General features: G+C 35.7%; 1 protein-coding gene across 2 annotated transcripts in view; it reads left to right on the top strand.

Annotated features, from left to right (window-relative positions):
• The window catches only part of LOC139687396 (integrin alpha-PS2-like), a 391,921-nt gene extending 377,773 nt beyond the window's left edge, over positions 1-14,148 (top strand). For both annotated transcript variants that reach the window (XM_071584525.1, XM_071584524.1), the window contains 6 exons: positions 1,257-1,426; positions 1,541-1,719; positions 3,153-3,244; positions 5,963-6,487; positions 6,983-7,207; positions 8,756-14,148. In XM_071584525.1, the coding sequence (XP_071440626.1) occupies positions 1,257-1,426; positions 1,541-1,719; positions 3,153-3,244; positions 5,963-6,487; positions 6,983-7,207; positions 8,756-8,851 (1,287 nt within the window). In that variant the 3' untranslated portion in view covers positions 8,852-14,148. The remainder of the gene's footprint in view (positions 1-1,256; positions 1,427-1,540; positions 1,720-3,152; positions 3,245-5,962; positions 6,488-6,982; positions 7,208-8,755) is intronic.
• The last annotated feature ends 1,226 nt before the right edge of the window (positions 14,149-15,374 follow it).

Raw genomic sequence — 15,374 nt, 5'->3', positions numbered from 1 at the left:
CAGAGTCCCCTGTCAGAGTGTTCTGAAAGTTGGCATGAATTGCCTTTGCTTTTGTACCTTTCTTTGCGAAGTATTTAATTACTGCTCAAATCTCAATTTTTTCATCTTCGCAAATCAATGCATGGGAACAACAACAGAGGGGCATCAGTGCCACATATCTCTTCCTAGAGCACTGATGCATTCAGGGTTTATTCATAAAGGATTACTTTGCGGGAAACTGGTTACACTAGCACTGACATCTGTTGGTGATTCCAAGAATATTTCTCACTACAAGCATGAGTTACTTTTCATGCATTTGAAAGTACAAATTTTTATTCTACAAAATTGTCGTCTCTTAATCAACTCATATAACATAGAGGAGACAATAATGTGAGAGGCTTTCCAAAGCCCTTAAAATGAGTTTGGAAAAGAAATTTTGCTTAAAGATTCCTCTTTACAGAAGATAGCCTCATTTTGTGTGCTCAAGAATGTCTATTTTGCAGAATTGAGTTCTTAAAATATAATCATTATTGATGAACATTGTTTTTAACAAAGAATTTTAATGCTCCAATAAAATTTTTGATTTTATGACTTAAGGAACAGTTCTAATTTTGGATTGATTAGCTAGCCCAAGAGAAGAAAACTATGTATAGCATCAACAGAGCATATGTCATAAGATAAGGTCATACCTTATGATATCAATAAAGTAAGGTTGATTTGTGTGAGAATTGTTTCATTGAATGAAAAAGGAGTGCAGAAAACCTTAGTGAAAAGTAAGTCAGATAGAATGTTACGGTCAGCATTGATCGAGATCAGTTTTAAGAATAAGTCATCTATTATTACTTATGGTTAACTACTCTTAAATTGACATAAGATTTCTGGCATGCCCTCAGCATCTCTTATTTTTCAACATGCTCAAATAGAGATAGAAAAGCTGATCCAATAAAGTTTGAATGTAAAATATCCTAAGATGGCCATTTAGAAGTCTTTAACCAAGTTCTTCTCTTGCTCCATCTAGCAGTTCACTGTTGGTCCTTTGAACCAAATTCAACTCTCACTTGTCACTTTGCATGGTAGTGTACATATTATGTCTTAAAGGTTTTGCATTTTAAAGTTGACTTGAATTATTAAATGTAACATTGAAGGGCTCAAGTCAGAAGAATTCATTGTGTATTCAAAGCATGTTTCCCTTACCACATATGAACTGTGTATTTAGTGTAGGAATCCTGAACTATACTCATGTTCTGCTGATTCATTGAAACATTTTTATTTTCCAGGTGCATTTCAAAGTGCTCCTTCAGCCATTCTACAGGGAAGGAATGAAGCCAAGGTATGAGTTTCAGATGGCTGTCAATAGTACAAATCCTGAGGAGGTGTCCTCCCTCAGCGACAATTCCAAGCAACTCACCATTCCAATCTGGGTGGAAACTGACCTGATAGTGCAAGGGTAAGTTTTCTGAGTGCAGACTTCTACATCTCTTTACAACTGAATATTTCATGCATGTATGGCCCTTTGTGGTCATTATGAGTATTTTAACCAATCTCATTCTTCATATTACAGGTCATCAAATCCACCTGATCTTCATTACAATGTTTCCCATTATGGCGATGACAAGAACATCACCCATGAGGCAGACATTGGTCCACAAATTGTCCATATCTATACGATAAGAAACAAAGGCCCTTCAGATATTCTTGAAGCAACTGCATACATCTTGTGGCCCACATATATATTAGGAGGTATGAATAAGGTTATTTTTCCCTGCAGTCTAATGTCACTTCTGGTGTCCTATCATTCCAAAGGTGAATCAGAAAGTGAAATGTGAGAAATTCCTTTTAATTTTGGAGGTACATGGTTATTTCTTGGGGATCATGTGGAATGTGCACCTTTCTTGGTTAGGTTGGATTAATGGCTTTTCAAACGCAGCCTTTTGTAATGAGAAGACTTGGGAAATGTTTTCTCCTGAAAGTATTGGTTTAAAATGGGAAAAAACAAACTTTAGGCACCGAGCCTTCTAATCACGATAGAGACCGGTTGACACTCTTAATAATCAAATTGCCAGTGTGTATTTTTCAGAAGAGGTATTTGGGTAAATTAAATGACTTTCATAATAATATATGATAATAATGTAAAAGGGAGAATTGTGTGAATAAGGGAAAATTGATGAAAAACTCAAATATTTTTTCTCATAATTTATTGAATACAAAAGGGACATGTGTTTTTATGCTATATTTTTCCATGCAGTTTCCAAAGGGTAAAAGTATTCCAGCACAGTGAAAATTCATGGATACCTTCAGAAAATCCCTGGCTTCAACTGTTTAAATGGCCCAGGCATCACTGGTCAGTGTGTCTAATCTGACTGAGGAGAGTCTGTTAGAAGAGTGACACTGTTGAGGACTTCCTAGTCCACATGTAAACCTCCTGGCCTGACATGCATGCATTGCCATACTGAACTATCATTTGTCAATGACTATCGAATCCTTTCAACCTTTACCTATTTGATGAACGAATGATGGAATTCAGTTGCTCTCTGGTACAAGTTGAAGGCCAAGCTGGCACAGTCTTTTTGCTATTTTTGCATTCATAAATCATGCTTTCAGCTGGGGTCATTTATTTGCTCTTTCAGGATAATGCAAAGTTCTGTTTCAATTAATTTAGGTCTCCATTTGCCATATCCTCCAATAAAACTGGAGTGAAGTTGATGTAATAGGCACTCAGAACCTTAGGTCTATAGTCAATTGGAAAATCCTTGTAAAAATAATTTAAAAAAACCAACATAAGGATTGTGATAAAACAAATGAGACTGAAATGTTCCAAAGATTTTCAAACTATGCTAGTCGGCCCTTTCTTGCAAATTTAAAGTGATAACAGCAGCATTGAGCATAACAGAGGTTATAATTAATAAATTGTCCCATAATGGTGCATCCTTTTGCTTTTGTGGGATCCTCTTCAAAGCAACCATGAGCATCCCTGTTGTAAACTAATGGAATGTGAACATAGCATTTTGAATTATTAGCACACTTTTAAGGTTTATGCATGATTTTATAGTCTACATCAAGTTACAAACTAAGGGTTTCTAAACAGATTATAAAGTAGCATGTTAATGTATTCCCAATGTAGGTAATAATCCTAGTGTAAAAATTGCTTAAAATGTTTGCTTGTATGTTTGCAGGTGAAAATTTGTTGTACCTCCTTGAGCAGCCTCAGGTTGAGGGTCCCATAAAATGTTTTCCAGGCCCACATGTGAATGAACGGAAGCTTATTGTGAGTAGGCGACTTTTGTCGTATGCTGTTCTGCTAAAATTTTAATATGGAGTATTTCATATCAAAAGTTTACAATTGTTGTGTTTAAGCTTCATATATAATGGATAGCAGTTGTACTCACTTATTGCCCCATGAGCTGCTAAAATTAATGCAAGGGGCGCACTAAATGCAGTGATTTCAGTTGTACATTACCTACTCTCTCTAAGCTGAATAATTCTTGTGCTATGTGTGTATATTTTTGTATTTGCCGGAATTCAAGGAGCACTTTGGTATTTACTATTCTTTTCTATCTCTAAACGTAACAGAATATATTGCTCTTAAATTATGATAGTATCTAAAAACAGGGATTAATACCTGTCAAAAGTATTGCCAGGTATCAGGCATTCTAGCTATTAATAATTACTATGAATAATTTATTTTTCTCAGCTAAGTTGGATGAATAATAATTTAGGATAAATGAAAAAATTATATTACCTACCCATAAAAATCTTTATAAAGTAACCACAAAAATCTCTAAATTAAAAAGTGCAGTGTATGAAACGTTTTCATATCTCTCCTTCTGGATACTTATGTCAATTGAAAGCAAGAAAGAACATTAATTATTTGGGTTGACCTTAAGAGAACAAGTTGAGCTGAATTTTCTGGATGTTGAGGGAACTACCATAGAGATAATAAAAAACCCATGATATAGAGATGGATGACAGAAAACGAATGCGTGAGATGACTAATTCTATACTTATATTGATTGGGGAGTAAATAGTGTGATGCAGGAGGCATTTAAAGTACTTAATTGGGCAATGAGAAATTTAAAAGGAAGTACTGAAGCCACAAAAGAGAAAGCATATAAGGTCCTCCCTACCCTGTAATACTCATCCATATTATAGGATCTTTTAGAGTGAGATAAGTACTTGGAAAGTACATAAGGTCAGATAGTGTGATGGAAATGTTGAGTATTCTGAAATGGAAAGTTGATTCTGGTAAAACCCTATCATGGTTGCTTTAGTTGCTTCTGAGGTAGAGGAATCATTCTAGTAGATCTCCTTTTACAGCAGATGTTTTCTCATAGCAAAACATCTGCTGTGGGATGTTCTCCACTTTATATTAGGTTCATTTATATTTTTAGGAAGGACACTCAGTGCTTTGCATTGACATGAGCAACATGTGCATGAGGGGTGCAAAACAATTTGGACATGAGAAGCAATTTACCAAATGGGTGCCATGATTGGTCAGTTAATTGAAAATTGAATTTTTGGATATTTTCCAATGATGATTCACAGCTGTTTCAGCAAAATCTACAAGACTTTAGGCATGATTTCATTGCCTCGGACAACCAGTACTACATTCCTGAAACCAAGAAACAGTGCAAGCAGTGGGATGCCAATTGGGGTATCAATGCCATAGAAGGCAAAGACTGTTCCTTTGGCTGGAACTATTTTTTTGGGATTTGCAGGGAATATTCTTCATTTACAATTTGGAAAACGTCAAGCATAAATGAACAGGTGCATAGTAAAATATCACCATTAAACCATTTGAAAAACCAAGCTGTAAAAAATAGTCAGTCAATGCTAGGTCCACAAAGAAGTACTTTTCCATCATAGTAATGCAGCTCTGCAGATGTACCAGCATAATTGATGTAGTTACAGTTCCAGCTCAGTCCCCACTGCCCCCCTGTTCACCAGATTCTGCTCCCTCAGACTTTGACCTGTTCTCAAGGTTTAGGAAATGGCTGTGGCAGGAAGGAGATTTCATTCTATTGAGGAGGGGGTTGAAGAAAGAAATCCATGCTTTTGCAAGTTTAAAAAATGTATTATTTGGAAGGGATCAATAAAATGGAGCAGCATTGATAAAATACATGATTTATGAGCAGTAGTCTACCAGTTAAGGTAGTTTTTGGTAAGGACCAAGTACTGAAAAACTTCCTAGCCATACCTCGCATGAAGTTGAACGCATGATGTGCTTTACAAGGCTTTCATGAGATTGCAGCCATGAAAACCTTGCCCTTCTCGCTGCTGGGCATGACACACGGCCAATTGAGCTGAGCCCCGTAGTTGCCAGGGCTCATATTCTGGATACCGTCCATCATTATGCTCTTGGGAATGATAATTGAGGTGGTTTCCTGTTGCCTTCTTCAATAGTGTTTTTAACGTGACACCATCACTTACTGGCCGCCCCACTGGAGTCAGATGCCTTTGCAGCCAATTCACTGAGGAACAGATGCTGCGTTTCATCTGGCTCATAAACTTTGACCTATCTGGCAAGGGTAGCCCTTCCAGCAGCAATTATAATTGCTCCTGCCAAGACAGCGCCAAGGATCATTGGAATGCACAAGCCCTTCCAATACGTCAAGTTAGAATGGAATGGAAAATATGGCACAAAATTTTTAATTAGGAATTAAGTTTGTACAAGCCTAGATGAAGACCATGTTGAAAAATAAAAATGGTTTATCCTGAAAAGTGAAGTAGTTTTCAAATTATCTAGGGGCATTCAAAGTACTCTGCACTTGTTCTTTGTGTTGATTATAGAAAAATCCTATCAGGGTATGTTTAGTTGCTTCTGAGGTAGAGGAATCATTTTATTTGTTCCTTTGCTCAAAGTAGAGAGAGATGTTTTCTTCTTCATATAAGGTATTGGCTATATTTAAAAGAGATAAATGTCATCAAATTTGCATTATTCTTATTCAGGGTGTCATAGATTAAATATTTTAATATTTTGTTTCAGCTTGACCGTAAAAAGAAATACTTGGAATCGCAAAGATTTGCTTCTGAAGAAATTTCCAGTTCCGGGGAGAAAGCTGGAAGCGGAGGGGGCGAGAAGGTCCAAATAGGGTCCTCGAATGAAGTCGTTTCTCGAGAGGAGTCCTCTTCTGAGAATGGTGGAAGGAGGAGCGGGGGTCACTTGAAGAAGAGCTCTTGGTCGGAGACGCACAGCTCATCATCCTCTGGTACTGGCAGCAAGTCATATTCCAGTTCCTCGTGGTCTTCTTGGTCATCGTCATCAGGAGAGGAGAGGGTTGGTGGGGGTGGGAGGGAAGGGAGGCGGAGGAGGTCTCAGTCCCCCTCTCCAGCCCCACAGCAGTCCCTGTCTCAAGGGACACTCATCGCCTCCGAGGAAGAGTTGGCTAAAGCCCTACGCTGTGGCCCAACCAACTGCACACGCTACCACTGCACTGTGGGCCCATTGGCCAAGGACGACACGGCCTCGATTGCACTGAGATCTCGTGTGGATGTAAGGACAATGAAAAAGGTGAGGTCCCCAGCACATTTGGGTTGCATAAAATGTCAGTCATGTATTGGTAAGCAGCTGTATTTTGCTGCATACTATATATATAACATATATATATATATATATATATATATATATATATATATATATATATATATATATTTATTTATTTATTTATTTATTTATATGTATACTATATATATACTATATATGTAGTCATTACTTCTATGACTTCAGTCATTACTTCTATTTCTTCCGATGAAGACAGACCTGAATTCTGTCGAAATGATCAAGAAATAACGTGTGAGTGATCTTTTTACGTGTTCTTATATTGTTTGTTGCTGCATCCTGAGAGAACTTTGTAATTTTCACCAAACTTTATTATGGCACCAATGGATTTTGGTGACCCCTTTAATGTTTTTTCAATTCCTCATGCCTCAAAATGTCTCTTGATCATTGTAAGTTTTAAAGCAAAAAGTGTGATTATTGTGGGATATTATTTTGCCCTTCTCTTAGCTGGGTGCCCAAAGTGTGATGGTGTCCTCCATGCTAGCATCGCAAGTGACCCGTCTTCCTCAAATTGGAGCTCCAGATTACATAAATGTTCGAACACATGAGGTGGTCACGAAGCTAACTCCTACTGATGGAGAGAGGGGAGACATTGTGCCGTGGTGGGTTGTGGTACTTTCAGCTTGTGCAGGAACAATCATTCTTTTGCTCCTCATATTTCTGTTATGGAAGGTAAGAAATAGTGAAAGGTATTTGTGCTCCAAAGAGATTAAATTAGTAATGGTTTGCATAGAATGTAGATGGTATTTTGTCTCAAACTTAATTTTTCCTATTTTGGTCAGCTTAGTTTTTTTAAATGAATCCTTAAACTCAAATTTTAAACACATTTTTATGGGTATGATTGCAAACATATTTCCATGAAGTCTAATAACTAAACTTCAAATCTCAGCAAAACCAAATATTATTATTGGGTCGTCTACCAGATAAGGTAGGTTTTGGATGGACACAACTACCTAATAAATATTATGTTTCTCCTTACAAAAGCAACCCAATATTCTACTCTACAACAAGTCCCTCTTCATCTTTGTATCCTTTTATTCCATCAAACATCCCTATCCTATTCCTTGTTTGCTCAAGATTCTCCCTTCTATTGCAGTATTTATTATCCTACTGCCGATCAATATGCCTTACATCCATTTTTCTTGCCTCCTTTTGATTTCCTTCAACAAACCCCTCTCCTCCCACACCATACCCAGCACTTCCTCATTTGTTCTCCTTTCTGCCCACTTCACCATCTCCATCTATCTCCATACCCACATTTCGAATGCCTCAACTTTACACTTCTCATTCCTTCAGTGACCATGTTTCAGCGCTGTATATAATTATGCTCCATATCAGAGTTTTGACAAGTCTTTTCTTAACATCCTTACTCAATGTCCCAGTTATCAACTCCCTCCTCCTTGTGAAAGCCTCTTTGCCTAGCACAATTCTTCCCTTCACGTCCCTACTACTTTGATCATTTTGGTCTAAAACAATTCCACGCTTTTAAATTTTTCCACATGCTCTAATTTTACCCTCCTATTTTAATGTTAAGCTCAGTCTTTGTCCATTATTGAAATAGAAAGAAAGACTCGTACTTTTCCACAGATTTGTGGAAAAGTACGAGTCTTTCTTTCTATTTCAATAATGGATATCAATTACTTCCACGAAGTGAAGCCTGAAACAATAGAATATACTCAGTCTTTGTCTTTATGGAAAATTTCTTATCTTCATTTTATTTATATCGATTCTCATCCCTTATCTATCGCACTAAATTTCCAATTCACTTAGTAATGCTTGGAAACCCTTGACTGACAGACTAGAGCTTGGTCATCAGCCAAACTAACTGATTTTACAAATATCCTGCCGACTTTCATTCCTATCTCTAGTCTTTCCCATGCCTCTTTTAATCATTTCCTCCACATTGCACAGCACAGCTAAATCCAAATATAAAGAATTAAAATTTAGTCTGGATCAAATAAATAGTAGCCGTATTCTTATATTAAGATATTGTAGTAGTTTTAATTTGACACAATGAGTCAAGTATGCATAATTAAATTTAATGGATATATTTAATAATTAATTATACACATTTGTCTAATTGTTTAAAGTCAGCTATTTATACAAGAATCAGTCCACTTAATGTATAATTTATTTTTATAAGACTAAGTGTGGTGTGTGTGAGATGACAATTTTTACTTTGAAATAGTACATGATCCACCTGCAACTATTTGTTTCCAGTGTGGATTTTTCAAGAGAAACAGGCCGTCAGATGCTCCAGAGAAGGAACCGCTCAATCGCAACGGGCACTTCCAACCTGGAGATGAAGCTCTCTGAGGAGTGTATTAATCCTTGTGTGCTCAACTATTCTCTCATTGTGGTCTACCACATGCATGGATATATTTAAGAGGTTTCATAAACCTGAATTTAATTACCTGAGTGAGCAGAAAGGAAGAAAAAAGGTGTGGAGGACTGTGTAAGCTCAAGTGATGAGTAACTCTGGGATGAGAAATGATGGCGTAAGGTAGTTCCTGGTGGTGAGAAAAAATCAGTGCAACTGTTTGTAGATAATAATTGTTGACTATTCACATGCTTGATTGACCGTATTGGTTTTGAGAGAGCATCCTGATGCTCAGAATGAATTGCAGAACAGAAGAAGTGATTCCAGGTAAGGAATACTCTAGGTTTTTGAGTGGCTAATTCAGGTGAGAGATTAGATCGTGTCAAGAATGGTATATGCTTGACCAAGCAAGTACCATTGAACATTGAACTCTAGATTATATTTGAAATTTGTGATTTGGTGCTCTCATCCAGCTTGAGGTTCAATGTAGATTAGATTTCTTACTTTGAAAACAACAATGCCAGAAAGTGACTGCTTTAGGCTGCCTTTGCCATTTTGGAGACCAACTGAATGTTTTGTGTTCTTTTTCATCTTCAAAAAATCACTCTTTCATGGCATTTCGGCTATCATAGCAACTAAAGTTTCTGTAGAAGTGACAATAGTCTATGTAGTTCTTGCTGACCAATGTGTAAAACCAAATGTGCCTGTGTTAGATGACCATGCTGAGTACATTGGCCAAAGTCCAATTCTAAGGTACACCATTCAGCATGGGGTCAACTTGTAAAGAGGAGGAATGGAGAGAGAACCCCTCTTTACTAATAATTGTAGTGAATTTAATTGGGAAAACATTCATCAACTGCACCAATAGTTTTTGAACTCTCAGCCTTTCCATCAGCTAAACCCTATTCATTAATGTAGTAAGACGGCATGAAATCACATTATTGACCTTTGATCAAATTCACTTGGTGGAATAACATGAAAATACCATCTTGGTTAAAATATGTGATGACAGTTAAGGGTGAATTGCTGGTGACAAGACAAGTAGTTGGACATTTGGCTGCAAATTCTAGGAAACAGCGGGAGATGCCTCTTTGACGGAGTCATCTGCTAATATGCATTTCAATGCAATAATTTCAGAATGTAAAAATCTTTTGCCTTAACGGGAATTCGAATCCGAATCCCTCGTCCTGTGTGTAAAATGACTTACATAAACTTTTTGATACTCTTATACATTTCTGTAGCTATGCGTGAAAAAGTTGCAAATGAATACTTCTTTGTTACATTTTTCCCTACTGATTTGACACTAGGAAAAGAATTATTATTTTCATGGATAACATCTTCCTTGTGAGAAAGGCAACAACAAATGAATGTTTCGCTTTATTCTTCCTTCTTGGCAAAAGATTGTTGTCTGAGAGCCGTGGAGAATTGTGTAAGGATACTGTGCTATGTATTGAAATGTATTCAAATTCATGTTGAACATGCATGATGAATTTAAATAGATTTGAATTTACACACAATTGTCCCACTCACAGTATGGATATGTGTGTGTGTGTGTGCATATGGGATATAATGATAACTGGTACGATTTTTTTACAGTTCAGAAATTGAATTGGTCATTTTTCAATGTGAATCTAACCCCAAAATTGTTTTTCACAGATATGTAAATATTTTATCATCTAACTAACTTTCTCAAATTCATTATTAATTTGAAATTTAATCAGTTTATGTAATGATAATTGAACTTTGAAATACTTCGCATTTTGTAACAATGAATTTAACATGCGCAACAGATGTTGTTGTTACGGTTGCTTTTAGTCTCATGATAAATAATGTTACACTTTTATTAAATCAGAAGATGGGGATTCTTGATTTGATCTTTTAATGAAATTAGTTAGCCTGAAGTTATTTGTAAATCCTTTCATTCACCTCCTTCCATATTAGTCTCATGTCCTGTGTCTTGAGAGAAATCTCAACCTTAGAGATCTATTATGTTGGGGAAGAATTGGGTTTCACTGGGAAGTGATCTTTTGCCAAAACATCTAAAATTGCAAGTGTAAATGTAAAATAAGCACTACAAGAAAGTAAAAATAAAATGAGTTTGGTTAGCATTTCCACTTCAGAAGAATAAATCATAATCCACACCCTGTTCTTGCCTGGACTGACAGTAAGAAAAAATGTCAATTTCCCAATGAGCCATTTGCCAATAAGCATGTTGTCAATAAGCCCTTAATGTGCCTACTATTTGAAATCCATGATTTTTTATCAATGGCACAAATATGAAGTTTAGAGTACTGCATTGATTGAATTGATCTCTCATGGCTAGCAGTATTGAATGAATGAAATGACTCCAATAGCCATAAACAGTTTACCTTTCTGAAGGAAGGGGAAAAAGCATTAAATAAAAGCATAATTAAAATAAAAACAAAGCATAAAATGAGGTTAATTGGCTGGATTGAATTTGAAGAAGGCTACTTTATGGCTGAGATACGCCAACTCATATTCACCTTTCTCATCCCTCACCTTTTTTACCCATTACCCCATCCTCAGACTTGTGGCGTTTGCCAACTAACCTCATTTGTGCTTTGTTTTTATTTTAAATACTTTTTTCCCCCTTCCTTCAGAAAGGTAAACTGTTTACGGCTATTGGAGTCATTTCATTTATTCAATTAGAGTTCTATGCTTAGCGTTATGCTCTTGTCACTACCTTTCAGTGCATTATCTTGAACAAGTCCAATTCCATGAGGTATTATGAACACCATTGTAAAGAATTTAGGATGACATATGCCCTGTTTTCATATCATTTTCCATTTTTGATGATTAATACATGCAAAAATGACAATTTCTAATACAAATATATGGAAGCCTCTTCTTATTAAAAGATTCTTATTAAAGATTAATCTTTAAATTATTGGCGATCCAAGATTAGTCCAGTTTGAATGTAAATTGATGGCATAAAACTATTATTTTTGTCATTAAATTGTCATGTGCTTGTGGTTATTTAATTTGATTATCATACTAACTCTGTTTGAGCTCTATAGTTGGTCATCCAATTTCTCATAAGAGACTGATGTAAGATCTTCATAGTGCCCTGAGGAACACCCTCTTACTCAGTGCCTCAGTGTAATGCGGAAAGTGCCCTGGTGCAATTAATTCATTTTTGCTGCAGAGTGATAATTTGAAAACAAATCAGAAAATTTCATAATTGTGCCGGAAAATTTGGTTAATTCTCATGATTAAGTTTTGTTGATCAATCAATCAATTATTCATGAGTCGAGTAATAGATAATTCGACTTTCTCTTTTCAAAACGAGGTATATTTGACTTTTCCAAGTTTGGTTTGGAAAGGTAACTAACTCTCCAATAGATTGATCATAAATTTCCTATTGATAAATGTTTTGGATGTGGTTAGGCATGGCATTTATTATACTAATGGTTAGTGCATACAAAATAATCAAAAGTGAATCTCAAAAAACATGTTTAAATGTTGTTGGTACATACATATCCACATCCATCTTTATGAGCTCTTCAAGGGTGAAGTAAATAATAATAATAATTTTAATTGCTTAAGGATTTGTGTACAAAAGCAATATAGGAAAGTGTAATATAAAAACGAAATTTAGAGCATTCATATTCAGAGAAAGAATAAAAATATGCATTTTTTTCACAAATAAATAGCATACAATATATAAAAAGCCATCCAAACATAGGCTATACTTTGGATATTCTGTTTCATTTTATCAATAATTAATTCAGACATGCTGTAATAATTTTTCTCAGTTAGGAATTTTTCATTTGTCTTTTGAACTAAGTTATGTCTGTTGTGTCTTTGTATTTCTTTGTTAATTTATTATATAGGTTTAGTCTAATTGACTTTGGTCCTTGGCTTGCAGCTTTAGTTCCATTGTATTTTATGTACATGTTTGATTGGGTTCTGGTATGGTGCTGTGGTAGTGAGATTTTGCATTGAAGTCTGACAGATGCCGTTTCATATAGTTTACTGTGGATAGAATGAATATGGTTGGTGCGTAGATCATGAAAGATTGGATGGGGAGATGAAATTTGGGGGTTTAGATGTAATGGGATGTGAATGGTCTCCTTTTACAGTTAAAATATGATGCAGGAGAAAGAAATGATACTATATGTAATATTGGAGTAGATAATGCCTAGAGTTTTTGGAGTAGATAGCATGCCTTTGCTCACTGTTTTCTTCAAAGTTCTTTGGAAGAAACATGCAGAAGTTAATTTTCCTGTAAGGCAGTTCCCATGGGTCCCCCATGTCAAGTTTGGATGGCAAGATAGCATGGATGCCAACAAATTTTGTGGGAATGGTAAATTATACATATACACTCATGTATATTTTGGCTATTCTCTGTTGTAGAAGGTCTGGTTTGGGATTAGTTAAGAGAGAAATGTATTCCGTGGGATTTTTAATTTTTCAGTTTCAGACTAATTTCTTACAACGGTGTATTGGAATCCTACCCTTGGTGCATCTTCATAGGATATATTTCCACCCTAAGGGGTGGAATAAATTTTCACCCCTTTTATATGACACTGCACCCTTTACACATAGTTGAATATACACCCTTCCACATAAGGTCTAGGCTAGAATTTGATTGCATTCCCAGGAAACCCTTGCCATTCCTAGGGTTGAAAAAATTTTGGTTGAGTCAAACTGCCAAACTGTCTTATGTAAATGCAAAAACAATTTTATTTTATTGATTCAACTGATTAACTTTTTATCAGATCTTAGGTATGCTTTAGATTTTTTTAATGGATTTATTAGTGTACTTGGAATTTGTGTGGTTGAAAAATTTTGTGTGGTTGTGGAATATTTTCTATTATGTATTTATATAGTGCTCTTTGCGTATAGGGTGCAATTTTATGTCCTGAATTGCCGATAAGTTTCTGCTGTATATAGCTGAAGTGCAATGCTGCATATAACAGCTTCACTAAATTGCACCCTATGTCCTTACCTACATATTATTTATTTATTCATAAAATAATTTTAGTTTGACTTAATCTGAACATAAATCAATTTCCATATCCTTAATGCTACCAACATGTATTTAATGTCCACCTCAAACAATTCCAAGTAAGAGAGGCAAATATGTGTATAAGAAATCTTTGACAGGATGTTTACATGCCCATAAAAGGTGAGGAAAGGTAATATATTATGATCAAAGTTATAATATTCAGTACAGCAGTTTTCATTGTATTCATTCATCAGCCCTAAGAGCATTGAGCATTAATGTAGCTTCTTGACTTCAATGATTAAATAAATGTGTACTTTTGAATGATATTATTTCGCCTGAGCTACCTCTAGCAACTGGATTTCTCATGTACCTTAGATTAGTACTAAATTTTAGCAATAATTATATTTATGACTGCCATTTTCTTGTGAACGGTAAAGATGGCATTTCTGTAATTGATGCCTAAGAGAAGAGTAAGTAGTGAAGTGGCCAAACCTCATAATTTCAAAGCTGAGGGAAACACTTTTTACTCCCAAGAGGAAATCAGAAAATATGACCTTAAAGTATTTGGTTGTTGAATAAACTAAAAGATTGAAATTGAATAGAGCCCCATATTTCAAGAGAAAAATCTCAATGACATCTTAAACCATGGCATCACTCAGTGAAGCAGCCTCATGGCCTGGCAAAATTGCCATTTCAAAATTTTGACCTGCATTAAATGTAATCACTTCAGCCACAAGCTGCTCCTGAGCCAAAACTAAAAATGGATTGCTAAAGTCTAAAAAAAGTGATCCCACCACATGATTGTAATTGGATTGGTCCTTTTCCTTCGATCAACTGAGCTAACATTTAATGAAGTATGTGCAATGTATGTTGTAGGAGTAGATAATGGCTGCAGCATGATGTATTTTGATTTAAATCTGCTTTCATTTTCCCCTTTTTTGTTGAAATGGCTAGAGTGGATTTGTCTCTTTCTTGAATTCTGGAATTCATTTCTGTAAACACTCACAGAAGTGATGATATGCTGAAACAGCAATAGGTATGTTAATGAATACCTATTGCATGCATTTTTCACAAAAAATATATTGCCAAAGGATTAAAATGAAATCTTTTTTGATTAAGACCCATTGAAGTGGCAAAAGGGATAAATAATTATTTAAGGCCAAACTGACTCATTATTCACAAAATCCTTTATGAATTAAGATGGCTGCTATTGCCTTGTGTCTTAGTGCAAAGTACTCTTGGATAATTGTTGGTATTGTACTGGTTAAGGTAGGTACTGGATGGACACGACTACCCAATTAAATTCTTGTTTATCCTAGCAAAACACATAACCCAACATCCTACTCTACAACAAGCCCCTTCCTTCATCTTCCTTCCTTCATCCCATCCAACCCTACCCTATTCCTGCCTAACCTAAACCAATCAAACCTATCCCATCCATCCCTATCATACTCCTGCCCTTTCCTCATTTGCCTAACATTCTCCCCTCTATTACAGTCTTTCAGCTTCCCATCACCAATCGATATGCTTTGCATCCATTTTTCCTA

The sequence above is a fragment of the Hetaerina americana genome, unplaced genomic scaffold, assembly GCF_022747635.1.
Source record: "Hetaerina americana unplaced genomic scaffold, ioHetAmer1.1.p SCAF_190, whole genome shotgun sequence".
In the NCBI taxonomy this organism is placed as follows: Eukaryota; Metazoa; Arthropoda; class Insecta; order Odonata; family Calopterygidae; genus Hetaerina; species Hetaerina americana.
This window is presented reverse-complemented; position numbering and strand designations above follow the sequence as displayed.